This window comes from Lolium rigidum, chromosome 3, assembly GCF_022539505.1.
Source record: "Lolium rigidum isolate FL_2022 chromosome 3, APGP_CSIRO_Lrig_0.1, whole genome shotgun sequence".
Taxonomy (NCBI): domain Eukaryota; kingdom Viridiplantae; phylum Streptophyta; class Magnoliopsida; order Poales; family Poaceae; genus Lolium; species Lolium rigidum.
In genome coordinates, this window is record NC_061510.1 from 289,094,698 (window position 1) to 289,119,274 (window position 24,577).

The window sequence follows — 24,577 nt, forward strand, 5'->3', positions numbered from 1 at the left end:
ATAACTGAAACAATGATGCTGTCCTGACTTCGTCTCTAAGCTTAAACTCCTCCCACTCCTTCACCCATAAGGTGTAGCTCGACTGCGGCGCAAGGACGTCGATGGACACCTCCTTGCTCGCCACCAGCTAACCAGAGTAGGGGGGGGGGGGCGGTGACTAGGTGTTGTTTCTTGGGCCAAGATGCTCCAAGTCCGTATGTGCGTCTCAATACAATCTAAAGGGGAATTGCCATAGGATCGTGCAAGGGCAAGGAAGCGCCAGCGACATGGCATTTCCCTGGGGGCTGATATGAATCGGTTCCTGTCATATGCAGATCAGATTAGATTATTAGAATGTAGTGGCAAATAGTGAACAGAGAATGTAGCTACTGTATTATTGTTGCAAGGACTCATCTCACAGTTTGCTTGGGAACATACAAAGATACTTGCAACAAGACACTGATCATACATGGAATCTATATACAATTGCAACCACCTTGATGCTAAATCATGGAGATCACAACATGGCTTGACTAAGAAGTAACTAAACCAGTCAGCATCAAGATGCAAGATAAAGAACAGATATAACATCATAGTGCAGTGCCTCTGCAGTCTGCAAGCCTATGCATATTTGCAATCACCTGTACCCTATACTACCTTACCTAAAACTAGCGGCAAAAATTAAAATTCTTGAGCTGTTCCAGTAAGTTCAGATCTGGAACAATAATGCTGTCCTTATTTCATCTTTAAGCTTGAGCTCCTTCCACTCCACCACCCATAAGGTGTAGCTCGACTGTGGTGCGAGGACATCGATAGACACCTCCTTGCTCTCCACCAGCTCACCAGAGTAGCGCTCGAACTCTCTTAAGCTCCCTAGCTTCATCGCCAGTGACGCCACGTCGTGCTCGACCTTGGCCCTCTCCGTCAACTCACGTGCCTCCTCCACTCTCGCCCAGAAGCATGGGTCCTGCGTCAGACCCGCGTACTTGCTCCTCAACCTGTTTGCTGTGGTTGAGGCGTCACCCATTCCAGCCAAGGCGTCCCTCTCCTTCCACCACTTGTCAAACAGTTCATATCTGCGGAGTTTACATGAACACGTGAGCTCACAGATCAAGTATCAACAATGATGGTGATGCTACTCTTACCTTCTCTCGCGGCCATGACTGATGTAGCTACCTCTTGTCTTGTGGAGGTTGTTGCGGTGGTAGTCGGCGATGTCAAGGGGCTCGACAAGCAGCTGGTAGAAGCGGGCAGCGTTAACCCACTTGGCACGACGGTGGAAGTCATGGGGGAGCTGGCTGTTGTCGAGCATGGACAGCACGCCATCCCAGAACTGAGCCAGCTTGTGGCGGCACATGTTGGCATGGTGGAACTTCTTGGTTGACCTCTGCAGCTTGAATGCGTCATAGTACCCCATGTCGGCATCGAACGACGCCTTGTACCACTCGATCTGCGCCCGGGACGGCGTGATCTTACCCAGCCTCATCGCAAGCCCCGCGCAATTCAGGCTTGGGCTGCGCCCAGCCCGCTTCGATGCCTTCAGCCAGTGCCGTGCCGTGGTGCCCTCTGTTGCCTCGCGGTGGATGCCGGAAGCCTCGAGCGCAAGGGAGATGCCAGCGTCGTAGTTGGAGTTGAACACCATCACTGGTGCGTCAATGGAGTTCGGACGCCGCTTGAAGAGCAACTGCTGCGGCATTTTAAGCACAAGATCACCATAGCAGGAGTGTGCAGCCTCCAGGGATGTCACGCTGCCTGGCACGCACCTGGCAGCAAAAGTGGCATAGAGCATCTGGACAGCCGCGGTCAGGCTGTCAACGCACGCTGCACCGTCTAGCGAGCACAACACATAGGTCCCGAACGGCCGGTAAGGGCTCCCGCCACGTGTCTCTGGAGCTGCGAGCTTCTGCTCCATGGCCACAGAGCGGATGTGTGCCTGTACCAGTTGCCGCAGCGCCTCCTGCTCGGATTCCGTCACACGCACCGACACCGCGCAGGCATGGCGAGTGCACCCCAGCCGTTGCTGCAGCTGCATCCCGACGATGATGCGTACAGGAACAGCATCGAGGGGGCAGAAGAGGAGCCTCGGGACAACATCGTGCTGCGAGACGACATGGCAGAAGCTGCCGCCCCATCGCTCACGAAGGATAGCCCGGGAGAGAGCCTCGTTGCCAAGCAACGGGCTCCCAAATGTGACGCATAGCACCGGAGGAACTGGGGCGGATGCTTGACTTGACGATGAGATGCAGAGGTAGTGCAGCGCGGCAAGAGCAGCGATGGCGCCACCGAGGGAGTGGCCCGTGAACACCACCTCCTTGCCCTTTATCTGATTCAGCAGCATCTGCATTGTTATTAACCCAATATGATGAGTCGGAGACTGTTTTGGTACTGGTAAAGCATTAGAACAATGATGTGAGCAAACATCTTTCGGTGCAGAACTGCAGAGAGCAAGAGGCATACTACTTCCAGGAGACATACAAAGAGACTATGAACATCCAGAGACTCATAAATAAGAATCCGGCGACAAATTCATTTGGAATGAGATACTAGAAGAAAGTGCAGCACCAGATGAACAGGCGAAGGTCTCTCAAACATTACTGAATTTTATCAAGAAATATTGGAATCTATATTCCTCTTAGTTATGTGGAGGTACTATATAATTATAACCAGGTGGGGAGAAGTTGCTGGATCTGAAGAGCATATCCGGCAAAAAGCAGCATGTATTCTGGATGACTGTAAATAATGTACAACTACTCATCAGACATCTCAGATTACCCCCAATCACTGAAGTCTTTCATTCTCTGGCAAAAAACAGCATGTATTCTTGATTCTCATTTCTCACAGACGAGTTTCCTAAGTGCGTTAGATGCAGCCCTCATTCAGAATGTGGTTTTCTTCTTGCCAGAATTAAAGAGTGTTTAATCACTTCATGTGAAATCGCTACATAATAATTGTCATAAATTCCTCTGTTCAAACGTTTTTTTTCGACAAATAGCATATATTAATATCGCGAAGATACCAATTACACCAGGCCTCTATTCAAAAGTTCTAAATGAAGCGGTGAACTCGTAAAATATATTGCCATGCCACTTTCAATCATTAACTCCACTACATTACATTCTACATGCTTTATTGTCATCGGTGACCCGTGGGCCACACAAAATTCCTGCAATGCAGGTAACAACAAAAAAAACAATAGCACACAACATAAAAACTTGTTAGGATGCTACGCACTGTGCCATTTGTGCCGTACTTCTTGTTCACACTGACATGAAATGGACAGGTGCACAACATCTTAAAGGTGGCCGCCAAAAACCGTGTAAAGGTGGCCGCCAAGTTTGATAGGGATTCCAGCTTTGAGATAAACTCGTTCATAAAAACTCTATGTCAAAGGCACCAAATAAACCATTAAAAAATCACACGGAAGAACAAGATAGACACTGAACCGGTATACCACAACACAACTTCAACTTCAACTTCAGACTGCAGTAAAAGAAAGAAAAAGAAAAAGGTATAATTTGCTCAATGAAAATGAAAGAATATACGAGAAGGTTGAGGTCAATGGCAGTAAACATAGAACCTCTAGATTGGGTTGTTTTCCCTCAAAACGTAAGACTGCAATCTTGTTTCTATCCCCACAATGTCATTACTAGATTTTTTGGCCCAACTAAGCTGCCAATTTATTGCCCAGCGAAATATCAAATAACTGACACTGTTGATCAACTACATCTCGCACCTGCTCAAGTCTGAACGCAGATGGCATACCAACCAACTAAAGACAGGCACATCGACGTCACCATAGCTTGGCCCAAAATATCAGATCATCACACGCTTAAACATTACAAGAAAAATTTAATAAGCTGAGAAATCAACGAGATAAACACGAGGTTAATGCCGATTGTTGAGATATATGTCAGCTAATTGGCCCGCTAATTTACCTGAAATTCCGGTGAGCCGCACAATTTGACGAAGCACCTCAGCGCCAGCGCCTGGACGGCGACCGAATCCCCGTCGCCGGCGCCGGCATCCGGCTCGGCGGCGGCCAGCTGCGGAAAGACCCTTGCCCCGGCCGCGTCGCCGCGGAGCTCGACCGGCGCGAACACGTCGGCGCCGCTCGCCACCGCCGCGGCGCCCGCCACCGACAGGGCGGCCTGCACCCCCGAGAAGGCTACGTAGACCGTGCCCCCGTCCACATCGCCGCCGCTGTGCAAGAACCCGGAGGAAGCGGCGCCCATCGCGGTGGCGGCCGCGCACCGGTCCCAGGCGCGCGCCAGCAGCGGCGAGGAGGCCAGCAGCGCGCCGAGGACATGGCTAGTCTCGAACCTTGAAAAGGGAGCAGACGCATTTTCAGCTCCTCTGCTACTCACCAAGATTCCCCTCGCTCATTTTTACCCGAATTGGACGCGATCGAGACGAAGCTTTAAAGCAGCAAACTTTTTGTGCACGGTGCGCGCCAGCGAGTATGTTTATATATGATTAGAGGGGAGAAAAGTTGTGGAAGAAAATCGGAGGAACTTACATGGAATTTTCGTCTGCGTCCTCCATGGCTGACGAGCTTCCCGGAAGCGGGGTCGAGTCGAGAGAGTGGGAGAGAAGGAGGGTTAAGCGAGATGAAGTGGTCAAGTTTACTTTTGTGGCCTTTGTCGTGCTCTCCTGCTGTGGTGGGGGCAAGGTGTTGGATGCAATTTTTATCTCTCGTCGATTCTTTGATGGATTTTGCATTTAAAGGCTTGAGAATTTAGCTCTCTAACATTCCTTGGTAGTCCATATTCCTTGACACTGAGCTAGCTCTATGGTCAAAGTCCCAAGTTGATAGTTTGTGAGCAGGATTAATTTTTAAATCCTTGCGATGACCTTGCTTTGAATGGGGAGATCCCAAAAGGTTTTTGGGTTGGCATGGTCATGGATCTCTTCTATACCGCCACAACCGTCATCATTAACAGCGGAAAAATTGCACCCATTTAGGATTCTTCTCGGCTCAACCGAAGAAAGTCCAAATATATTGCACGTCTCATTTTTTCGAAGCCTCCACAAGAAAGAAGTGAACAGTCAAACAGACATGGTTTTCTTCTCCTCCTGTTTTAATATTTTTTTTGAAAAAATAGCAAATAAAATTTAAAAAGTCTTAAATTTTTGTACAATGAACATGAACATGTGTTCTAATAGCATGCCAAAATCTCCTAGAAAAGGCAAAAAAGACAAATCTGATTATTGCAAACAACAAATCCAAATGCTCCAAACAACACCAAAGTTTATTGTTTTTTGCATAGACCAACAAACATGTAATTTCTCACCAGAATGTTACTTCCAGTTAGAACACAATCTCATGTTAGTTATAAAAAAAAATCAGATTTTTTGATTTTGTTTGCTATTGTATGCAAAAGATTTATTGGACCAGGAGCATATGAGCTCAGGTTCAAAAGTGCATTTTCGATAGTTAAACAAGTGTTACATAACAATGCTTGGGTTATAGAAATCGAGATGGATACTAATTTGATTGTGCCTCACATTCTTGAGTACATTCGGCTATGGGTGCAACTCGATGACATTCACCTTCATGAAGACACCAACAACTCACAGTGCTCAATTTTTTTGGTGCCACTCTCATAGGAATTAACAAGATGGTTAGAAAAGCTTGGACGCCGTTAAAGATTAATTTTTTCGCTTAGTTGTCTATCTGAAATAGAATTTGAATGGTGAATCTATACTTCTTATAAACCAAAAACCCACTAATTGTAATTAATATTTGTCTATCTCAACATGCAAGCTATCCACATCACCTACTTCCCTAGCCAATCATTTGTCCACCTCATCCCACTAATACTAGTCCTTATTTATTATCTATCTCTACATGCATGATATTTAGATTATCTATTTTAACCATTAAACTAGCAATGTCATTCTTTTTATTTGCCGCTCGATTGATAATATCGCACTCTCATGCCATATCATTACATAGTTAAGTCATGTGCAACTTGAATACCAAATAATTTTGGCAACTAAATAAACTCTTTGCGAATTAAACTCAATGTTAATTATGAACTCTTATATACGTAATCATACATGATATTTTTAAAAGCGTAATGCCGCAATGTGCATGCATTTTTCATGCAAGCCATCCATATCATTTAATCAGTTGATTTCACCTTATCTAAATCAATCACTTACACCTCTGAAATATAACAATCTTTAAATTTTTAAATACTTATGCATTTCATGGATATTAAATTTAGTGTCTCAGCTACTATGGCCAACTAAATATTGCATATTCTATAAACCAATGTTTATGTGTTTTATTACATTTCTTAAAGAGATACCCACTGCAACGCGCGGGGTCTCGTTCTAGTTGTTTTGAAGAGAGAGGTTGGAAAATTTATGGTGTTTGCCCGCTTTCCAAACAAACCTAAGAGACGGCGGCACACCCTTTTCTCCCAATGTCGTTTCTGTGAAAGGCTTTGGGGGATGGTTAAGGATTGGCTAGGTATATCTTCTATTCAAACCCACGAGAGGATGGCAGACCTATCTCTCAAATCTTTGTGGACCATGATGTCTTGCAAGGCCACCCTAAACCGGAAGGCAATGACATTCCTCACCATGCTTGTTAGTTGGGCAATTTGGAAAGAGTGAAATGCAAGCATCTTCAACAATAAAGCTGCACCGGATACTATCGTTCTTGAGATCATTAAGAGTGAGGCTAAGCTTTGGGTAACCATGTGTGCGAAGCATTTGAATTTTGTAATGAAGGGGGAGTAATCCCTTACAACACTCCTTTTTTGTTTTACTATTGTCAAAACTCTCCTTAATTAATGAATGGAGGTATAGGGAAATCTTTTGCCCCGTTTCAAAAAAAATTCTAAAGGTTGGTATCGACATTTATCTTGGACTCCAATGTTTAAGTGAATTCCTAGTTCTACTACCTCCGTTCGAAAATTAACGTGCTGCTGACCTTTTATAGTGAACAACAAATCACTTTAACTATGATTTTCACCTACGATAAAATATGTTTGTGAAATTGCTATAAATACATATGAAACAAAAAATATCTCGTAAGAATTGAATGATATGACCAGTCCATACACTTTAGGATATTCTAACGGTTAAACTTGTGCATCAGAAACTGCGTACAAATAAGTGCCTAACATTTTGGGATGAGGAGTACTTCTAGCTTTTTCAAGCGACTCTACCATAGTGTTCTTCACTCAACTTCATGGGTGAGAACTACTCCCTAATCATGATGGAGAGCAACAGAAAAATGATGAAGGTGGTGAAGAACCTCTCCTTCGGAGGTGATTGTTGTCTGGCGTTCAGCCTCTAGGTCTCAATCCCATTTGAATTTGGTGTCTCTCTATTCGTCATGGTCCTCCTCTCATGCGCCTATAAATTGTAAAATATGTCCATGACGTAGACATGTACCAACAAACTCATGGGTATTGGTATGGACATGAATTTTCTTCCACTAATACCTAGAAATTAACTTGCAAATCATTATGCACGTGTATGATGTGTGTGCTTTGTGGTACTATAATGTTTGAGTGAGATTTTTTTCTTTATTTGCTACAAAATCAACTCTTATGTTTGTGCGATGAATCGATTTAAAAAACGATTGTACATCAATTTTTTTGATACTTGCATGTCCAAATTTTGGCTATTATCGGACATAGGGCTCCATGGATACCTGGAATCCAGCAGAATAGGAGTTCGATATTGATTAGCCAACATGGATAATCTCATTGGTGTGTAGTCGAGTTACCTGCTGGGTTTGGTAGACACCTGCCCGTCTGAACCCAACTCATGCCCACCCTTAGGGCATGTTGATTAGTTGAAAGGATTTTCATATCCTATGACTTTTTAGTGATTATTTACAATATATTTTTGAGACAAAATTTCCATCCATGTCGATAATACATATTTTCCATGGTGCACCAAATCGTGTAGGATTATAATAGACACGATACTACAGTCATGTGTTTTCTATTTTGGTGTTTTTGGGATGCTACGCATCAAAGGGGCCATACAACAACATAATGACCAGAGGGATCCCAAAACCTATACGTGTGCTAATTTTGGGCCTTTTTGTGAAATCCTTTAAGTTGGCAGCTGTAAAGGTATATTAGTATTTAATGTGTAGTCAAATCATCACATGCATTCTATACCTCTGTAATATCTTAAGCAGTTCTTTGTTACAATGACAAGGATAGGATTCTAGTCTAGGCAGGTCACTAACCTTTCAGGCAAAATAGTAGGCCATTAAAGTACGTGGCTCCTAGTGTGGGCTCAAATGCTTAATGTATATATTTATTTTATTATGAATGAAGATCAGCTGAGCAAAGCGCCGCCCCGCGTAGACTGACGTATTCGCTGCACCCGATTAATTATCCATCTTAGTTAACTACTAAAAAGTTAGCAACCGCGTTGTTGTGTCGTCACATATTTTATACCATTTGAAAATCGTAGTCCCATTTTACATTGAATTTGATAGTGTCAAGGATTTTTTTAATGAACCTTCACAGCTAATACGCATAGCGTCCATTGAACACCTAAATCGTGTAGCTTCAAGATAGACAATGCTACCATATGCACCTCACTATAGATGAGATTGTCAATGTCCACAAGAAGATTATTTGTCTTAGTGAGACACACATAGCGTCAAATCAAAAGTTTAATCCTTCATTGAGTTTCGGGCGTAACAACCCTCCTAACTATCTAACCACATATTGATTCTCAGATAGGTCAAATATTCAAAAGCGGTTTATGCTGAAATCATGGATTGGACAGTTAGGAGATTCATTGTGTTCACTAGTACACAACACAATATCACTTACAGCCTATCTTTGTATGACATCACATTTTCTCATCCTCGGTCAGCCTAGACAAACACAAATAAATACACAAGTTTCAAGTTTTTTGAACTCAGACTGCTTTTGAGCGCCCTTGAAAGTAGGCATACAAGAATTTGACCTGGTTTTATCTTTTCTACATTAATTTTATTCTTTAATGAGGATCAACGGCACAGTCCGATAAATAAAACGTCTCACGTAGTTTTATATTGCTTTATTCATCATTCAGATTAGTACTAACACACACAAACTTGTAAATTTTTCGTTGCTTTTTGTTTGCAATCAAAATTTTCTTAGTATGAATCCATATGTGTAATTGGTTGAAGTAATTCCACCTTCTAGATTACGCTATATGATTGGTGTACTAGGCGAATAGCGACGCTATTGAAGAGCCAAGGCGGCACATCGCTGCTGACAGTTGCTGCATCGAATGCTATTGAATTTGTGGACCTAGCGACTAACAACTTCCCTGTCTCGTATTGCCGTTCGTTTATCTTTGTTTTCTTGTTTCTGGCTCCTTTTTTAGCGTGGATATACATGGAAAAAAATGCTTCCGTCATGCGACTGCACCATCGTCATCAAGAGCGTGGGCACAACCTTATCATTTCAAGTGTGAGTCAGAATCCTCGATCTTGTTCTTTCACTCTCTTGCTCTATGTCTTGAAACAGTGGGAGTAATCGTGTAACTCTTGCTCATCGATATCTTACAGAGTGATCTAAGATACAGCGAGGATAATATAAACTCCCAGTTCAGTTCAGCAAGGGGAGACCAGAACTAGAAGTCGTAGGAGAATTTCAAAGCCTCTGACCGTATTTGGTCATGGTCTTTGTTCAGCGCCTCACGGGCCCAGCCTCGACGACGACCCAAGATCGGCCTGAAATGTTGACGTCAAACCGTGGAAAGTTCAAACCAAGGGCAGTTTGTTATTCATGGACACCAGTTCTCTGGAACAAAAGGCTCAGATCGAGGGCTATCTGCATACATGGGAGTGAATAGAGATGCAAGTGGGTACCCTCTACCTTTTTGGTTTTAAAAACTGAGCTATTTTTTTAAAAAGATGGTGTCACTTAAAATTTAGTTCATTTTATTAAAATAAAGAGTTAGTGCTTTTTGCGGCAAAAGGTATTCCCTCCATTCTGAATTGTAAGATGTTTAGGATGTTTCAATGTACACTATATAGAGCCGAATAAGTGGACGGACACACCAAAATGCCTCCACAAACATACGATTTAGAAAGAAGCTAAGGGCTCCTTTGATTCATAGGATAGGAAAATCTCAGGAATAGAAAAAGTATAGGATTGCAATGCCATGGCTACTTGAATCCTACGGATGGCTGTGTGCATCTATTGATGCAGAGGCCGGAGCAATGCTCCCATATCGAAAAAAACTTGAATCCTACGGGAAGACGAAGTATATTTGATTGTCACAAAGAAATTTTTTCATGAGGTATGACCTTATGTTTTTTCTATAGGGTTTACACTATAAGATTCCTATAGGAATTATTCCTATAGGATATGTTCCTATGAATCAAATAACATGTGAAGAAATTTTTTCTATAGGATTCAAATCCTACACAATTCCTATGAAATTCTTATGAATCAAAGAAGCCCTAAAACACCTTATAGTTAGGAATAACGGATTGATAGTAAGTATATACAGTGCAGGTCAGAGCCTGGGTGATAATGAGTCTCAGTCTCAGGTATACTCCTATATACTAGTAGTCGTATGCCCCAACGGCCAACGCCATGACACGATGGATGGAGCCAGTCTTGGTCCAAGTCCACTGCAGATTCTTCATCAGTCTTTGTAGTGTAGCCACAGCACCACACATCCACACACATATATTGTGGACGCCATAAACTCCCTGTGGGCAAGGTAATCTATCTTGCCACTACATATCTATATATCTATCTTGTCAGAGATGAGTGTCGCTTGCATTGCCGTCCAAGAGGAATGACACGCGACAAGAGGCACCGGTTCCATCTTCTAGAACCACTTGGATGACACGGGAACCGTTAATTTCGATGGGACTCACACGTCATCTGTGACGTCATAGGCGTGGCTGAATAGTGAGGTCATCTTTACGTCTGCGTCTGGACAGCGCATGCTGGACAAAATGGAACGAGGAGCCGCCCACGCGAACGGAGCGCGTGAAAGGCAGGAAAATATACTCTGCACATGCCTGATAACTACACCGCAAAGACCCAAGTAGAAAAAAGTTCCAAAGTAGAGTACAAAAGACAGCGTGTACGTGCTGTAGGATCCACGAATACATCAGCAAAATAACGCAACATCACTCACTCGTTAGTCGTTACCAACCATAAAATACCATGCCAAATGTCAAACGAAAAAAGAAGAAGAAGAATTATTCCCTAGTGGTTGACATGCAAATCACTGATACCAGTACTGGTAACGTTGATAACCAATCTTTTTTACTCATACGAGTACATATCATTTCAAGTATGAACAGGTTCCGGAAAGATGAAACTTTGCCATGGATCTGATTGGCTTGTCGTTCGTCACGAGAAGTGACAACTTCAGTGTCAAATACTTCCACTAATGGTAGAATCTGAAGTGTTCCATGTCCACAAAGCCAGATATTCCACGTGCAATTCCGACTTGACAAGAGATGAGCAAGTGAGGGGTATTAGGCCGAGTGTCTCGCTGGAATATCTTTTTGCAGGCATCATTCGGTAAAGGTTTCACTCACAAAATAGTTGTACATAGTGGAAAAAGATTATGATAAGATCCAACAGTTTATTTTAGCTCCCCGACCTCCAGTGAGCTTGCTGATAAGATGACACAATGTGTGAAATACTGTATTTACTTCAGACATATACTGAAAAGAGATATCAGCCCAAGTATTAATAAGACCTTGACGATCAACTACAGATTGGTTGAAATTGAAACCATTTATTTAGGTTGAAGGCCATAGTACTATACCTACTACAGGCCAAGCAGTGTCACGGGTAACCCTGTTGTCGTGCGCTTCATATATATGTAATAATCAGCTGGATCCAATTTATGATACAGCAAGTTTCAGTGTAAAATACTGCCACTAGCAGAAAACTGAAGAGTTTGTTTTTTTTTGCGGGGGAGAAACCTGAAGAGTTCTATCTCCACGACCACAAACCCAGATATTCCGCATGCAATTCCGGTTTGACAAGAGATAGGCAAGTGAGAGGCTTACGTGTCTCGCTACCTCAAGAACAATTCAGACATCGTTTGGTAAAGGTTTCACTCACAAAATAGTTGTACATAGTCAATGGACAAAATTATGACAAGACCCAAAATTTCTTTTAGCTCCCGAGCTCCTTTAAAGATGATCTCACCCTCTCGACCACATGCAATTCTGACTTGATAAGATAAGCAAGTGAGAGGTATTCTCACTACAATTTCTTTTTTCAGGCATCGTTTGGTAAAGGTTTCACTCACAAAATAGTTGTATGTAGTGGACAAAAATTATGATAAGATCAAAAAATTCCCTTAGCTCCCAAGCTCCAGCGAGCTTGCTCTGATAAGATGACACAAGACGCGAAAAACTGTATTTTACTTAGGACATATAATACAGCTCTAAATCAGGATACTGACACGGGTTACACTGTTGTGCACTTTGTGTAGATAATCAGCTGGATCCAATTATGCTATATCAAGTTGGCATTTCTACAGGATCAGAACTCACATTCCTGGAGTAATCTGCTACCAAAAATGGTTAGTGTCTAATCTATATCTAATGCTCATCCATATCAAAGAGTAATGTCACCTAGCTGGCCTCCAAGTCAAGCTTGCGCCAGAGACTTGCCCTATTGATGAGGAATCAAGATGGCCATCTTGACAAGAAACGTGTTTGCACAATAGGTGATTGCACTCGCCATGCATCCAAGGTATCTGGGTGTGCAATCTCTTGAGGTGGAAATTTCATAAGATGTGATTTTATATCTATTGATCCGTAGTGTTGAAGATCTCTTCGGATTCCATTGGAGATGACCAGTAATGGAGTAGGGCTTCCACTGTCAATCGCCGTGTGGCACTCAGCATTGAGATGAAGAACCGACAGCCATCGATCTTATACTCCTCTAAAGGATTTCTATGCCCAAAGCTCCGAACATTCACCTAGCAAGGAGATGTGAATCTGAGTCAACGACAGAAAATTGGCAACTGAGGAGGAGACTACACATCTAAAGGGAAATATTGAAATTACCGCTGAACTGAGCTTGTTCATGTTAACCAAATGGTCCTTCCACAAAGTATCAAGTGTCTTCAGAAGTACTTCCCTCTTCAATTCAACAGAGTTGCACAATTACATAACGAATATTCTTTAACTTGACCAAACATATGACTTGTCAAGTAATGCCAAATAACCACATCATGCATTCCCATGACGCCACAATCAAAGATCCTTCATATGCTAGTTTGCCAAATCATATAATTTCACGTGATACAATGTATGGGAACTTGAAATGAGAACAGAGTAAATGCAGTGTAGATTGCAACATCACTTGCAAAGTACCCAACAAAGAATATGACCTTCACCTCCACAGACACATAGATCTCAGTGGGGCTTTATCACCTGATAAGATTGCATAAACATATTCATAAGAGAAGCAAACCTCAATTCCCCTGATGTAGGCATCATGATAACGGGACTCTTGCAGCACTTCCAGGTAGGTAGCTATTAGAAAATCCCCAAAATATTTCCGAAGAAGATTTACAGTGTTTGTATATCTCCCTTTCCTGGATTTTTATCGCGTAGATGAAGCATAGAAAAACAAAAAAATGCCTGTAGATGAATGTGTAACTCCAAGTCGAAGAAAAAGATACATGCAATTTTACTTACTTTGATGTATCATCAACACAAATGGCAAACCATCTCAATACTGAAGATGTTTTCTTACGAATTCCCTTGAATGAATTAGGTGGCACCGGCATGTTTGGGAGAGCAAAATTATCGACCTCCGGAGATCCATATCTAAGTATTTGCTCAAGTGATGATTGGAGGTCTTCCTCTTGGGTCTCCTTGAATGTTTCTGCAGAGCATCTCAAAGTCAGAAAATTAACAGCAGAAGAACATGACACTATAAATGTAGACTTATTACCAGTCAGCAAATTTCCGCCTAAACTGACAAACTCATCCAAAATCTTCGCCAAATTCCATGTCTTAGGTGGCTGCAAGGAAATCTAGTTACTAATTAGCACCTGACATAGCACACGAAAAAGAACATTCTACAAAAAAACTTAAGAATCCAGGTAAGCCAAAGTACCTTCTGGGGATCAACATTTCCCAATATAACTTCATCGACTACAGCTTGCAAGTACCTAATAGCATTTCAACTAAAGGCATGTAATTGGGAAAACTACTTCCAGAGATAAATGATTTAAGTTAAAAGCTCAATCATTTTGTATACAGAAAGAATGAACAGCTGACTAATGATAATGATAAAAGTAATCGCTGAACATTCTGAACAAGATCAATATATTTTTTTGCATCAGATGGGAAGGGGTACCTAGGACTCAAAACTGAACTGACAAACAAGGAAAAGTGATTTTGATTAAGACAAGTGTGCACCCAAGCAACGATTTGCATGTCATGTTCACAAAAGAGTACAAGACATGATAAATAAATCCTGAACTCTTAAGAACTCACAACTCAACATCATCACATCATGAAGTGAAGCATCTATAATCTAATAGAACATAACATATTATCAGCCTACCGAATAATATGCTTCTGCATCCATGTAAGCAATGAGTCCATTGTTTTAAAGGCGTTAAGGTGTCTTAGAGCGGTCAGGGGGCGCTCTGACGCCTAAGCGACGCTAAAGCGGTCGATTTTCCAAGGCGGAGGGCGGGCGCCTTGACGCCTAAGCTTCGCCTAGGCGACGCCTTAGGGACGCCTTTAAAACCATGAATGAGTCAATGACGTATTATTTCTACTCTAGATTTTATCCAAAAGAATTGATATCTTAGAATATGGTCATAAACTTTCGTTTGATATTTTTTATTAAATATATTTCAAATCAAGATAAAGGAGTGCATGCCAAACTTACTGGAAAATTTGTTCGCTGCAGCTTTCAGAGTCACCTGATAATATCACCTGCCTAAGGCTATATATGTGCTTTCTTTGGACCTATTAAATATGATGATACTCCATGAACAAGAAGAGTTGAAGAAAAAGGATAAATTGCATTAACCAACTCAATACGTAAACCCTGATGTATTAAACTGCAGCACAAAGAACTAAGAATAATGAAAATAGTAACCTTTTCATTCAGATACAAACATCATGGTTTAAAGGAATCAAAGAATATTAAAATAAAGCATCATGTGGTAACCAGTATAACTATCATACAAAAACAAAATTCAATAGCTGGAATTTAGTATAACAGGCAGGGACAAAACAACAATACATATGAATGATGGCTGTGAGAAATAATATACCTCCAAGACTTCATCAAACTCAACAAGACTTTTCCTTATGCCGAAATAATACTTCTCTGCGTTAATTTGAAGGCCTAGGAGCTGCATGTTTAAAAGCAATGCACGTAAACAAGAGTACAAGACAATACACTGTGATCTTAAAACGAGAAGTATTAACGTTTGGCATGCCAACAAATGCAATCTGACCTGTTTTACAACAGCATTGCTCTCGATGGCTATGTCTTCGTCATTTGTTATCCTTGATATAAGTCTCACAGCCCATTCTGTGTCCAAATTAAACTTCCGGAACATTTCATCTTGTAAGCTAGTTGACCAAAGTTAGAGACACTAGATTTAGTACGTAAAAGGATCATCAGATGCTACAATAGTTTAGTGCTCCCTCCATGCCAAAATATAAGGCGCCATTTAATTTCGCTGGTCAACGACTTACAACTTTGACTACAATTTGTACTTATAATATGTCCACAAAATTTGGATAAATATATATAAAATGAAAAATAATTGCCAGACAAATGCAGCGATGCAGCTTATACATTCTCAATCCATATATTTTAGTATATATTTGCGGTGAAACTTGTGCATCAAAGACCGTTCGAAAAAATTGGTGCCTTATATTTTGGGGCTGCAGGAGTAGAACATAAGTACTCCCTCCGTCCTAATATAAGTGTCTCAGTTTTGTTCAGGAACAGACATACCTCACCATAAACCGTGTGGACCCAGGATCACCTTGTCTACCAGCTCTACCACGTAACTGCACAAAAAACCTTGCAGATTTTATGCCACTGCGGCCGTAAACATTACACCATGCAGGACTATATTCTCAGCAAGCTAATTAAACAAGACAGACAGCAGATTGCATCAAAACAAAGTTTGCATGTGATGATTTTTGAAGAACTCTGAAAGTAGTCAAAACTATAAAGAGAGATTTAAAAAAATAGCAACTACACAAAGCCTTAAAGAGGTTAAAAAGCACACAAATAAAATGACAATTAAATTTATCTACACTGAGATGTAATTAACAGAATAAGATATTTGAACTTGATATGTTCTGTTTGTAATATACTGCCAATTGATTCTACATTGATGTGCCTGGGCTATGCAGCTTATTGACTTGTTTTTTCAAAGACACTCCTAGTAGCTACAAGTTTATTTAGTTTCAAATCACATCCCATAAAAAAAAGGCTAAGCATCGTGCCTTACAGAGTATCAGGAGTGTCTTACTTGGTTATCTATTCGGCGCGACTCATGTAAAGAAGTTCCTATTACATGAAGCCCACCTAATGCCTTAACCTCAGCACCTTCGGCAAAACAATGAATTTCGCAATCCTTTAAGACAGTGACATAAGCGAGTGCTATTGCATCACAAAGAGGGTACATCTCAGTCACTTCAGCCACACGCTCTTGAAGCTTCTCCATCCCAATTGTATTACTCATTTCAATTGACTCCATAATTGTGGATTTCGCCTTCTGAAAAGACCATTCATTGCTCTCACTTTTGTGAACATATTTTGCTACAAGAATATATGGATGAGTGAGCCAACCAACCGAAAAACTTGTTACAGGTTATAGAACATACAACCACTGATACGCCAATAATTATTACCCATGATTGCAGCTTTGGCAAGCAGAGCCAGTGACGATGGCCCAAGTTTTATCTTCGAAAGACCCTGCCACAAAAATAAAAGGTGACTGTGAGAAACACCTGTGAAGTTTTCGGAAGGCTGAAAAATCGCAAAAAAGTAACCACCTTGTGGGATGTGGACTCCCCTTCAGTTTCGGCATCTGGGGTGTCATGTGACAGAAATGGAAGTATATTATCTTCTACAATTTCTTTTGCAAGCATCTACCAAGATCAAAAAAAGTGAACTGATCAGGCCCTGATGAGAAAGGTCTGCTAGGTTTCGGTTTTCACATATATTATGAAGAGAGAGCTCCAAGACAAGATACTGAATATATAGATAGAGTGATAGACTAACCTTAGGGTTACCACCTAAAATGATGTCTGTTCCTCTGCCTGCCATGTTGGTTGAAATTGTAATAGCATGTTTCCTTCCAGCTTGTGCAATTATATCAGCTTCTCTTGCAGCATACTGCCAGAAACGACTCAGTTAGCTGTAAACATGGAAGAATAAGTTAAACTAAAGCAGGAGTTTACATACCTTTGGTCTCGCATTAAGTACATTATGAGGAATATTACGAGATTTAAGAAGATCTGACAAGTATTCTGAACTCTCAACACTGCAACAGGTATAGACATAATTAACTCCAAATGCCACAAACATACCACATGCAGAAATTACTGTTAATGTGGAGTGATCATGCGCATGAACGGTACCAAGGGGATGGGTAACTATAGCAATGGCCCCCGTCGAGGATTTGGACAGTTCTTCCTAGCCATGTTATACTTAATTGAGGATTTAGTTTCGTCTTCCCCCATTGTGAATGAAAGTTTAGCTTATCTACTTTCTCAGCAACCCAACCAAAATAACCATAGTAAATGATAATGTTCTCGCAGCACTTGGAACAATTATTGAAGCAAGTACTCTGTATGTTGTAGAGTGGACAACCCTGATTGGCCACATCAGCAACTAGGTGAATCAATGGAGAAGTATCCAGATGTTTGAACCTAATATGCTCTATATTAAGCTTGGCAGTATGCGATGCAGTGAAAACTGCAAACCATATTCCTTCTAGGTTGCAAGGAAAATATACCTGGTAGTTCCAACCAAAACAGGACGGCCCAATTGAAACATAAACTCTACCTCTTCCCGGACATATTGCCATTTACCCCTTAGAGTCTACAAAAGGTCATAGTAGCCATTAAATTTTCTCTCATCATAAGAAGGGAAGAAATTGGGTATGATCTCACTTCTCCGAAGTCTTACCGCAAAAGCTTGGATAGGCAAGTCCACCCGTATATTTGGCAAATTTGTGGGCACCTCTATGACTGGCATCTTAAACATCTTCAGAAATTCCTTTTCCTGCAGAACCAGTACGGTCATGTCAGTTGAGCATAAATAATTTAAACAAAGAAATTATCAAGGAAGTGTCCAAGTAGATACCTCACCTCTGTCTTAGCAGTACCGGTCATCCCAGAAAGCTTAGGATAAAGCTTAAAAAGAGATTGGTACGTAATCTGAGCCACAATTACCGAATCTGCCTGATGAATTGTAATTAGCATTGCACACAAGAAACTATCATACACTTTCACAAACAATCACAAAACTAATCGAAGTAATCTTATATATAGTTCCAGTAGTATAAATTGGCAATGGTAACTTAATGATGACCTGGATTTTGAGGCCTTCTTTTGCTTCTACTGCTTGATGAATACCATCAGACCACCTTCTTTTGGGTTCCACTCGGCCAGTAAGCTGCAGAAAATTTATCAATATAGTTCCAGAACACAAGCTTCCCAAAAATGCTAATATGAAATTGTAATGGACTGATAGGCAGTGTCAAATATAGGATATGGAATATATATTGTCTGAGATAGAGCATGGCAAAGTTCATAGAGGTAAAAACATTGGTACTCTTGTCAGGTTCCTAATCTGAGTTAGTGCAGCCCAGCAGGATCAGAATGATACAAAAATGGACGTAGTCAGGTAATAAATGGTTGACTAAACACGAAACTGAGATAGTACCTCGTTAATTATGAAAGCTTTTCCATTCCTGACAATGTATTGTACATCCCTGCGGTAAAACTCTTTGGCCTTCAATGCATTCATCACAAATCTGAAGCATTTCAGAATTTGACAAGTTCAAGGTCAGTCATATCACATTTCCATGTAAGTTGGTCGTACCTCTAATGAGGTTCCATTATTTAGCATTATATCTTAACAGCTATTTGGATGTACAGTGAAAAGGAAGTAAAGAGGTGCAGAGGTAACAAGCCCCCAAATGACTTCTACACAACCTGAGATTACCACTGATATAGGAAATTTTAGAACTTGAACAGAACCGCATATTAAAAGTTGGATTGACTAGCTGCCAATAGTTGCATATAACAAAATAACCACGTCGGACAAAAGAATACATAAGAAATAAAAAAGTGATGGCACATTGTAGACAAAAGCTACAAAAGGGTCAAACAGTGATGGTACCTTGCCCATGGATCATTCTCATCCCACAAATCATTGGTCCCAAGAATCATCTCAGCATAAGTAACTCCATCCTCTGTTAGATCTATATTATTGCCCTTCAGTTCTACAGTATAATGCTGCATAAATAAATTAACATAATCATTCTAAGTGGGAAATGTTGTGAAAACACATCCAACTGTAACTTTAGCTTCAAGCAAGGTAGCAATGCAAAAAATACTCACTGCACCCTCCATGAGAAGGTCTGCAACTTTAGCAGCAACTGGATACCGTGCCGCTTCTCTATTATCCTAATATAACACAAGGTAAAGCTGGTGAGTATCTTACATATTTACGAGCCAAGAAGTTCATGGCATAAGAGGAACAAGGTTAGCAAAATAATCAGCGATGAAAACCTCTCCGCTTATTAACAATGGATTTCTTCCTTCATCTATAAGCACTGAGTCAACTTCATCCACAATGGAAAAATGGAATGGTCTTGGCCTATCAAATTTTGTATTACACAGAAAATTAACAAATATAGAAAAACCACAGGTCTGAAAAATGAAAGGGGATAGCTAGAATGTACCATCTCATAACTAGCTGTTCTTTCTTACGAGACAAGTTGTCACGAAGATAATCAAATCCAAGCTCCTGTAGATTATGAGCACTCTTTGAGAACCTATATATATGGATATAACTATAAAGTACTACATAGTACATAACCAAGATAAGCAGGTAAATGGTTCATTAACAAGTATGGTCGCAACTCGCAGGCAGCATCTAATCTAAGATTCAAAGACAACTTTGACATATATTTGTATGTCATACCAAGTTACAAGAAGCAAAAATTCCTCTGTGATGAATAGCCACTATAAACTAATTAAAAATATTCTTCTAGTAAGCATCTTACCGAGTTGTTAGTGTATGTAATGTCACACATATAGTTGGCTCTCCTCTCATCAGACTTCATACCCGCCTATGCATGTCACAGATGAAAGAGTGAAAGAGTTATATGTTTGCCTCTGATGATATGTCTCTATAAAATACTGTAACAACACCAAAACCAGGTGTTTCCAAGGCAGAACTATAAGGGGGTCTAGGAAGTAGGACAACAGCACTATGTCGAACAGTGTAAATACCTGAATTAGACCGACAGTTAGACCAAGAAAACGATGAACACGGCCCATCCATTCAGCATCTCGCTGCGCCAAATAATCATTTACAGTCACCACTGAAAAAAGATGACAGTGTTTATAAATGTGAAGAAGTGGGACCGAAAATTAGAGCTTAACAATGGAAATGTAGAAAGCGTATGAGATCAATGTATCTTGTAATATCAATAAAACGACCTTGAATAACCATCTCTTTTCAGATCGTTGAACACAAACAAAGGCATGTAAACCAGGGTACAGAAATACCTTATAACTAATTCTTAAATATTATTCAACATGATTTTCGCAAACTAGAGTAGGGAACGTCGTGGTTTTAAGAACTGAAATTGTGCATTGCTGTCGTCCATGTATAGTACACTCTATGGTACCACTTAATTTAGATCGTACGATGAGATAAATACAACTAATCTAAATGCATAGAGTACCATGAACTCCTTCCCCGGTCAGTGCATTGAGATAAGCCGCCAAGGTGGACACGAGCGTCTTTCCCTCGCCAGTCTTCATCTCGGCAATGCACCCATCATGGAGCACAGCACCGCCAATAATCTGACAGGCAAACATCAATCAAACGAAGCTCAATCGCCCCAAACAAACCCGGGCATTACATCCCCACCCTAACCAATCAAGGCAGGTATACCTGAACATCGAAGTGTCGCATGCCGAGTGTCCTCCTTGCTGCCTCCCTCACCACAGCGAACGCCTCTGAGAGAAGCAATGCATCAGAGGAAAGGTCAGAAGCGAACGCTGCAATGCAGCACTGAACAGAGACAGTAAGAGTACCAACCAGCCTGGACGTCCGCGAGCGTCTCCCCGCGGCCCAGGCGTGCGCGGAACTCCTCCGTCTTACCCTTGAGCTGCGAGAACACATAGACCAATCAGCAGGCACGTGAAGAAACCAAAGAATCTGGTAGGAGTTTCCGCGAGGCACGCCACCTGTTCGTCAGAAAGCCTCCGAAGCGGTGGCTCGAGTGCATTGACGGAGGCGACGAGACGGCGGTAGTCGCCGACTACCCAGGCGTTGAGGCTGCATATGTCGCTCAAAGAACCGGCCTTGGCCGCAGCGGCGGCGGTGGTGGGTGAAGGGGAAGGGGACGAGGATGTGGCGGCGGCGCAGCACAACGAAGGAGGCTTCCTGGTATTGCTCTTGGGCTTGGGTCGGGGAGTGGCCGGGGAGTTGGGGAAGAGGCGGGGCGCGGGGGCGGAGAGGGGGAAGAAGGTTGGAGGGGAGGAGAGAGAGGCGGCCATGGAAGCGAGAGAGGAGGAAGCGTGCAGGGACCAGGGAGGGGGAGGGCTTACATGTGGGACCACAAGCTGCAGTGTTCGTGTCTAACGAAGGGCCCCACATGGAAGGATGCACCGTCTCAAATTAATCAAGCAAATCCAACGGTTTGTGCTGATATAGCTGGGATGGGTTTTAGAGATCTTCATTGGGTTGTTTCAAGTTACCTATGTTGGCACAATAAGTTTGGAGGTTGTTATGTGAACAAAAATCTCTATGTGCTTGGGTCTTGAGGGCAAAGTATTATCTATCAGGGAACATTTTCAATGTTGAATTAAAGAAGGGTTCATCTTACATACAAATGGTTTTAAAAAGGGATGCATATGGCGTATAGGAAGTGGAGAAGAGATTAATATATGGGACGATCCTTGTATCCCTTCGAGTCCATCAAGAACAATTGTATCTCCTAGAGGTGATGTTATGCATATGAAAGTTTCAGAACTTATTGATTCTAGCACTGGTACATGGAATGAACCACTTCCCAAAACTATATTTAAGACTGTGGATATCACTAGAATCCTCAAAATTTCTTTGGCATTGAAAATGATGGAGGACTTTGTCTCATGGAACTACACTAAAACTAAAATATTTATGGTGAGGTTTGCTTATTATACTGAATGGCAACACAGACATGGGAGGAAATCGCTTCGTACTAATGCCAAAAGAACATCTAATATAAATCCTGTTTGGAGCAAGCTATGGTCATTGAACACCAAAAGTTGTGAATTTTTTTGCGTGGAGGTTGCTTCGTGGAACGGTCTCATGCATCGTTGTTTAGCAAATAGACACATAATCACCAGCAGTATCTGCCCGGCGTGTGAGATCTATTGCGAAGACAATCTTCATACCTTTTTTCAATGTTCAAGGGTTATCGAAATATGGGAGAACCTAGGACTTATGGACCAGATCAATGAAGTGTCTACTATAGACAGACTGGGTTTACGGGTGCTTGAAGTCTTGCTGAGACAACCTGACCGTTTGGTGCCGCGTTCGGATGTGGGGGTGAAGGATTTGACTATCACCACATGCTAGTATGTGTGGTGGCAACGAAGGCAAATCGCCCATTCTGAGAGGATCTCTAATACCTCGAAGTCAGCATAGGCTATTGCGCCTATAACAACAAACTATTGTAGGGCTCGCAAGAAGAATGTGTCGACTCGGCATGAAGGATGGGAGAAACCGAAAGAAGGGTTTTGTAAGTTAAATGTCGATGCCTCTTTTCTTGTAGAGGTGTACACGGTAGCTACGGGTGTTGTTATTCGCGCTGACTCAGGAGCCTTTGTTGCTTGTTGCAATTATAGTATACCAATAGTTTCTAATGTGGCTTCTGGTGAAGCAATGGATCTCAGGATGCTTGCTACTCGCAAGGCAAGTGAGATGTACTAAGCTTGACATCACTAGTGATCGTATGGAGGTTGTCTCGACCATGCTTGATGAAGATAACTCTCTTGGCGCAGCGACAGCTATTTACGAGGAGTGTACTTTTCTCTCTCGAGGTTTTGTCCAAGTTACTTTCATTCATAGTCATAGGAAAAGCAATAGAGTGCCTCATATTCTAGCTTGTGGACCCCATATCGTCAGGATGGAGGATCCGCCTGATTTTATCTTTGAGCTTCTTTCAAACGATGTAATATTGTTTGATAATCAATAAAGTCACCATGATGGACCTTATTATGACTGGCACATCGGCTATGGTACTTAACCAACAGTGAACACGATATTACTCAGAGCATCTCCAGCGGTCCGACCCATTTCGGACACGAAAAGTGTCTGTTTGGTCTGTTTGGGTTGGGCCATTGACACATGGAAGGATAAGATGTCTCCCATAGGGTAAGTGGTGCATTTTAAAAACTATTATGGATTTGGCTTGTAAGAATGCAAAATTAAACTAACGTATATTTTACAATCATAAAACCTAAATATAGGCTCAACTAAGTGCAACAACAACATCTTAAGCTAAGCAAGATAGCACACAAAATATAGCACACGTGATAAGCAAGATATAATTACTTCAAACATGATAGCTATCACAAGGAAAGTAAACTTGGGTATAGAGATAACCGAGGCACACAGAGACGAAGATGCATTCCCATGTTCCCTCACATGAAGTGAGGTACGTCACATTGGAGAGATGTGGGTTATCACGAAGCTCTCCCCAATGCCACAAATGCACATCTTCTTCTTCAAGCCAATTCCATGAAGGACAAATGCATTTCCCTTGTGGCTACATTTTCCTCCATTCCGGAGATGGATCTCCACAACCACTTAACAAGCTTCACGAAGGAGAATCTCAGGCCTGTTCACAATCTTCCATGAAGAGATCACCAGAGCACTAACCACCAAGCCCAGTAGGAGGTCACCCTCCAAGAGTAACAAGCTCACGGTCTCTCACTCAAATGAATCGTTATGGAGAGCCCCAATACTATGCAAGGATGCAAAGCAAGAACACCAAATATGCTCAAATCCCACGAAAGCAACAAGTGCTAGCGAAGAATTGGAGAGAAAGAACAATCGTGGAGAAAAATTACTAACTTCAAGATCTAGATACCAAGGATTCCCCTCAGTTAGAGGAGAAATTGATTCGTGGAGCTGTGGATCTAGATCTCCTCTTCCAATCCCCTATAAAATAAGCAAGAATCATAGAAGGGATGGGGAGGAATTAAGGTTTTGTAGAACAACAATGGACGTGCATTTTCGTGCCTAAGAACCATAGAAACATCAGGGAAGAAGGCCCCTTTTATACCCCTTTAAGTAAAGTGCCAATTAGAGCAGTTTTCATGAAATTCGGAACC

The 24,577-nt window shown here is 41.7% G+C and overlaps 2 protein-coding genes across 3 annotated transcripts; both read right to left on the reverse strand.

Annotated features, from left to right (window-relative positions):
- Nucleotides 1–349: 349 nt before the first annotated feature.
- Nucleotides 350–4,623, reverse strand: LOC124703530 (lipase-like PAD4). Its single transcript, XM_047235742.1, has 4 exons — nt 4,496–4,623; nt 3,915–4,299; nt 1,125–2,317; nt 350–1,055 (listed from the first exon to the last, which is right to left on the reverse strand). The coding sequence occupies exons 1-4, from the start codon at nt 4,519–4,521 to the stop codon at nt 689–691; spliced, it is 1,971 nt and encodes a 656-aa protein (XP_047091698.1). The 5' UTR covers nt 4,522–4,623; the 3' UTR covers nt 350–688.
- A 7,721-nt stretch (nt 4,624–12,344) lies between these two features.
- Nucleotides 12,345–21,751, reverse strand: LOC124703531 (protein translocase subunit SECA2, chloroplastic). Of its 2 annotated transcripts, none has more exons than XM_047235744.1 (30): nt 21,440–21,751; nt 21,291–21,360; nt 21,144–21,208; nt 20,932–21,052; nt 20,474–20,565; nt 20,245–20,310; nt 19,921–19,985; nt 19,748–19,835; nt 19,577–19,642; nt 19,356–19,471; nt 18,897–18,987; nt 18,543–18,626; nt 18,320–18,412; nt 18,138–18,233; nt 17,965–18,050; nt 17,412–17,490; nt 17,229–17,342; nt 17,000–17,095; nt 16,856–16,919; nt 16,474–16,763; nt 15,948–16,003; nt 15,439–15,556; nt 15,253–15,333; nt 14,862–14,941; nt 14,076–14,130; nt 13,911–13,980; nt 13,652–13,841; nt 13,425–13,548; nt 13,016–13,090; nt 12,345–12,927 (listed from the first exon to the last, which is right to left on the reverse strand). In XM_047235744.1, exons 1-30 carry the CDS (start codon nt 21,749–21,751, stop codon nt 12,754–12,756), a joined length of 3,177 nt encoding a protein of 1,058 aa, XP_047091700.1. In that variant the 3' UTR covers nt 12,345–12,753. The 2 variants fall into 2 exon arrangements, with proteins under 2 accessions (XP_047091700.1, XP_047091699.1); XM_047235743.1 differs by having other exon boundaries at nt 13,911–13,992.
- Between the last annotated feature and the right edge of the window lie 2,826 nt (nt 21,752–24,577).

Bases quoted from the DNA above. Each gene is read 5' to 3' on its own strand.
- LOC124703530 (XM_047235742.1), bottom strand. From the start codon at position 4,521: ATGGAGGACGCAGACGAAAATTCCAT. The intron at 4,300-4,495 runs GTAAGTTCCTCC...TCCCTTTTCAAG, and splicing joins GACGCAGACGAAAATTCCAT to GTTCGAGACTAGCCATGTCC. The intron at 2,318-3,914 runs GTAAATTAGCGG...ATAACAATGCAG, and splicing joins GCGGCTCACCGGAATTTCAG to ATGCTGCTGAATCAGATAAA.
- LOC124703531 (XM_047235743.1), bottom strand. From the start codon at position 21,751: ATGGCCGCCTCTCTCTCCTCCCCTCCAACCTTCTTCCCCCTCTCCGCC. The intron at 20,566-20,931 runs GTACTCTATGCA...ATCTTTTTTCAG, and splicing joins GACCGGGGAAGGAGTTCATG to TGGTGACTGTAAATGATTAT. The intron at 16,920-16,999 runs GTGGTTACTTTT...TTTTTGTGGCAG, and splicing joins GGGAGTCCACATCCCACAAG to GGTCTTTCGAAGATAAAACT.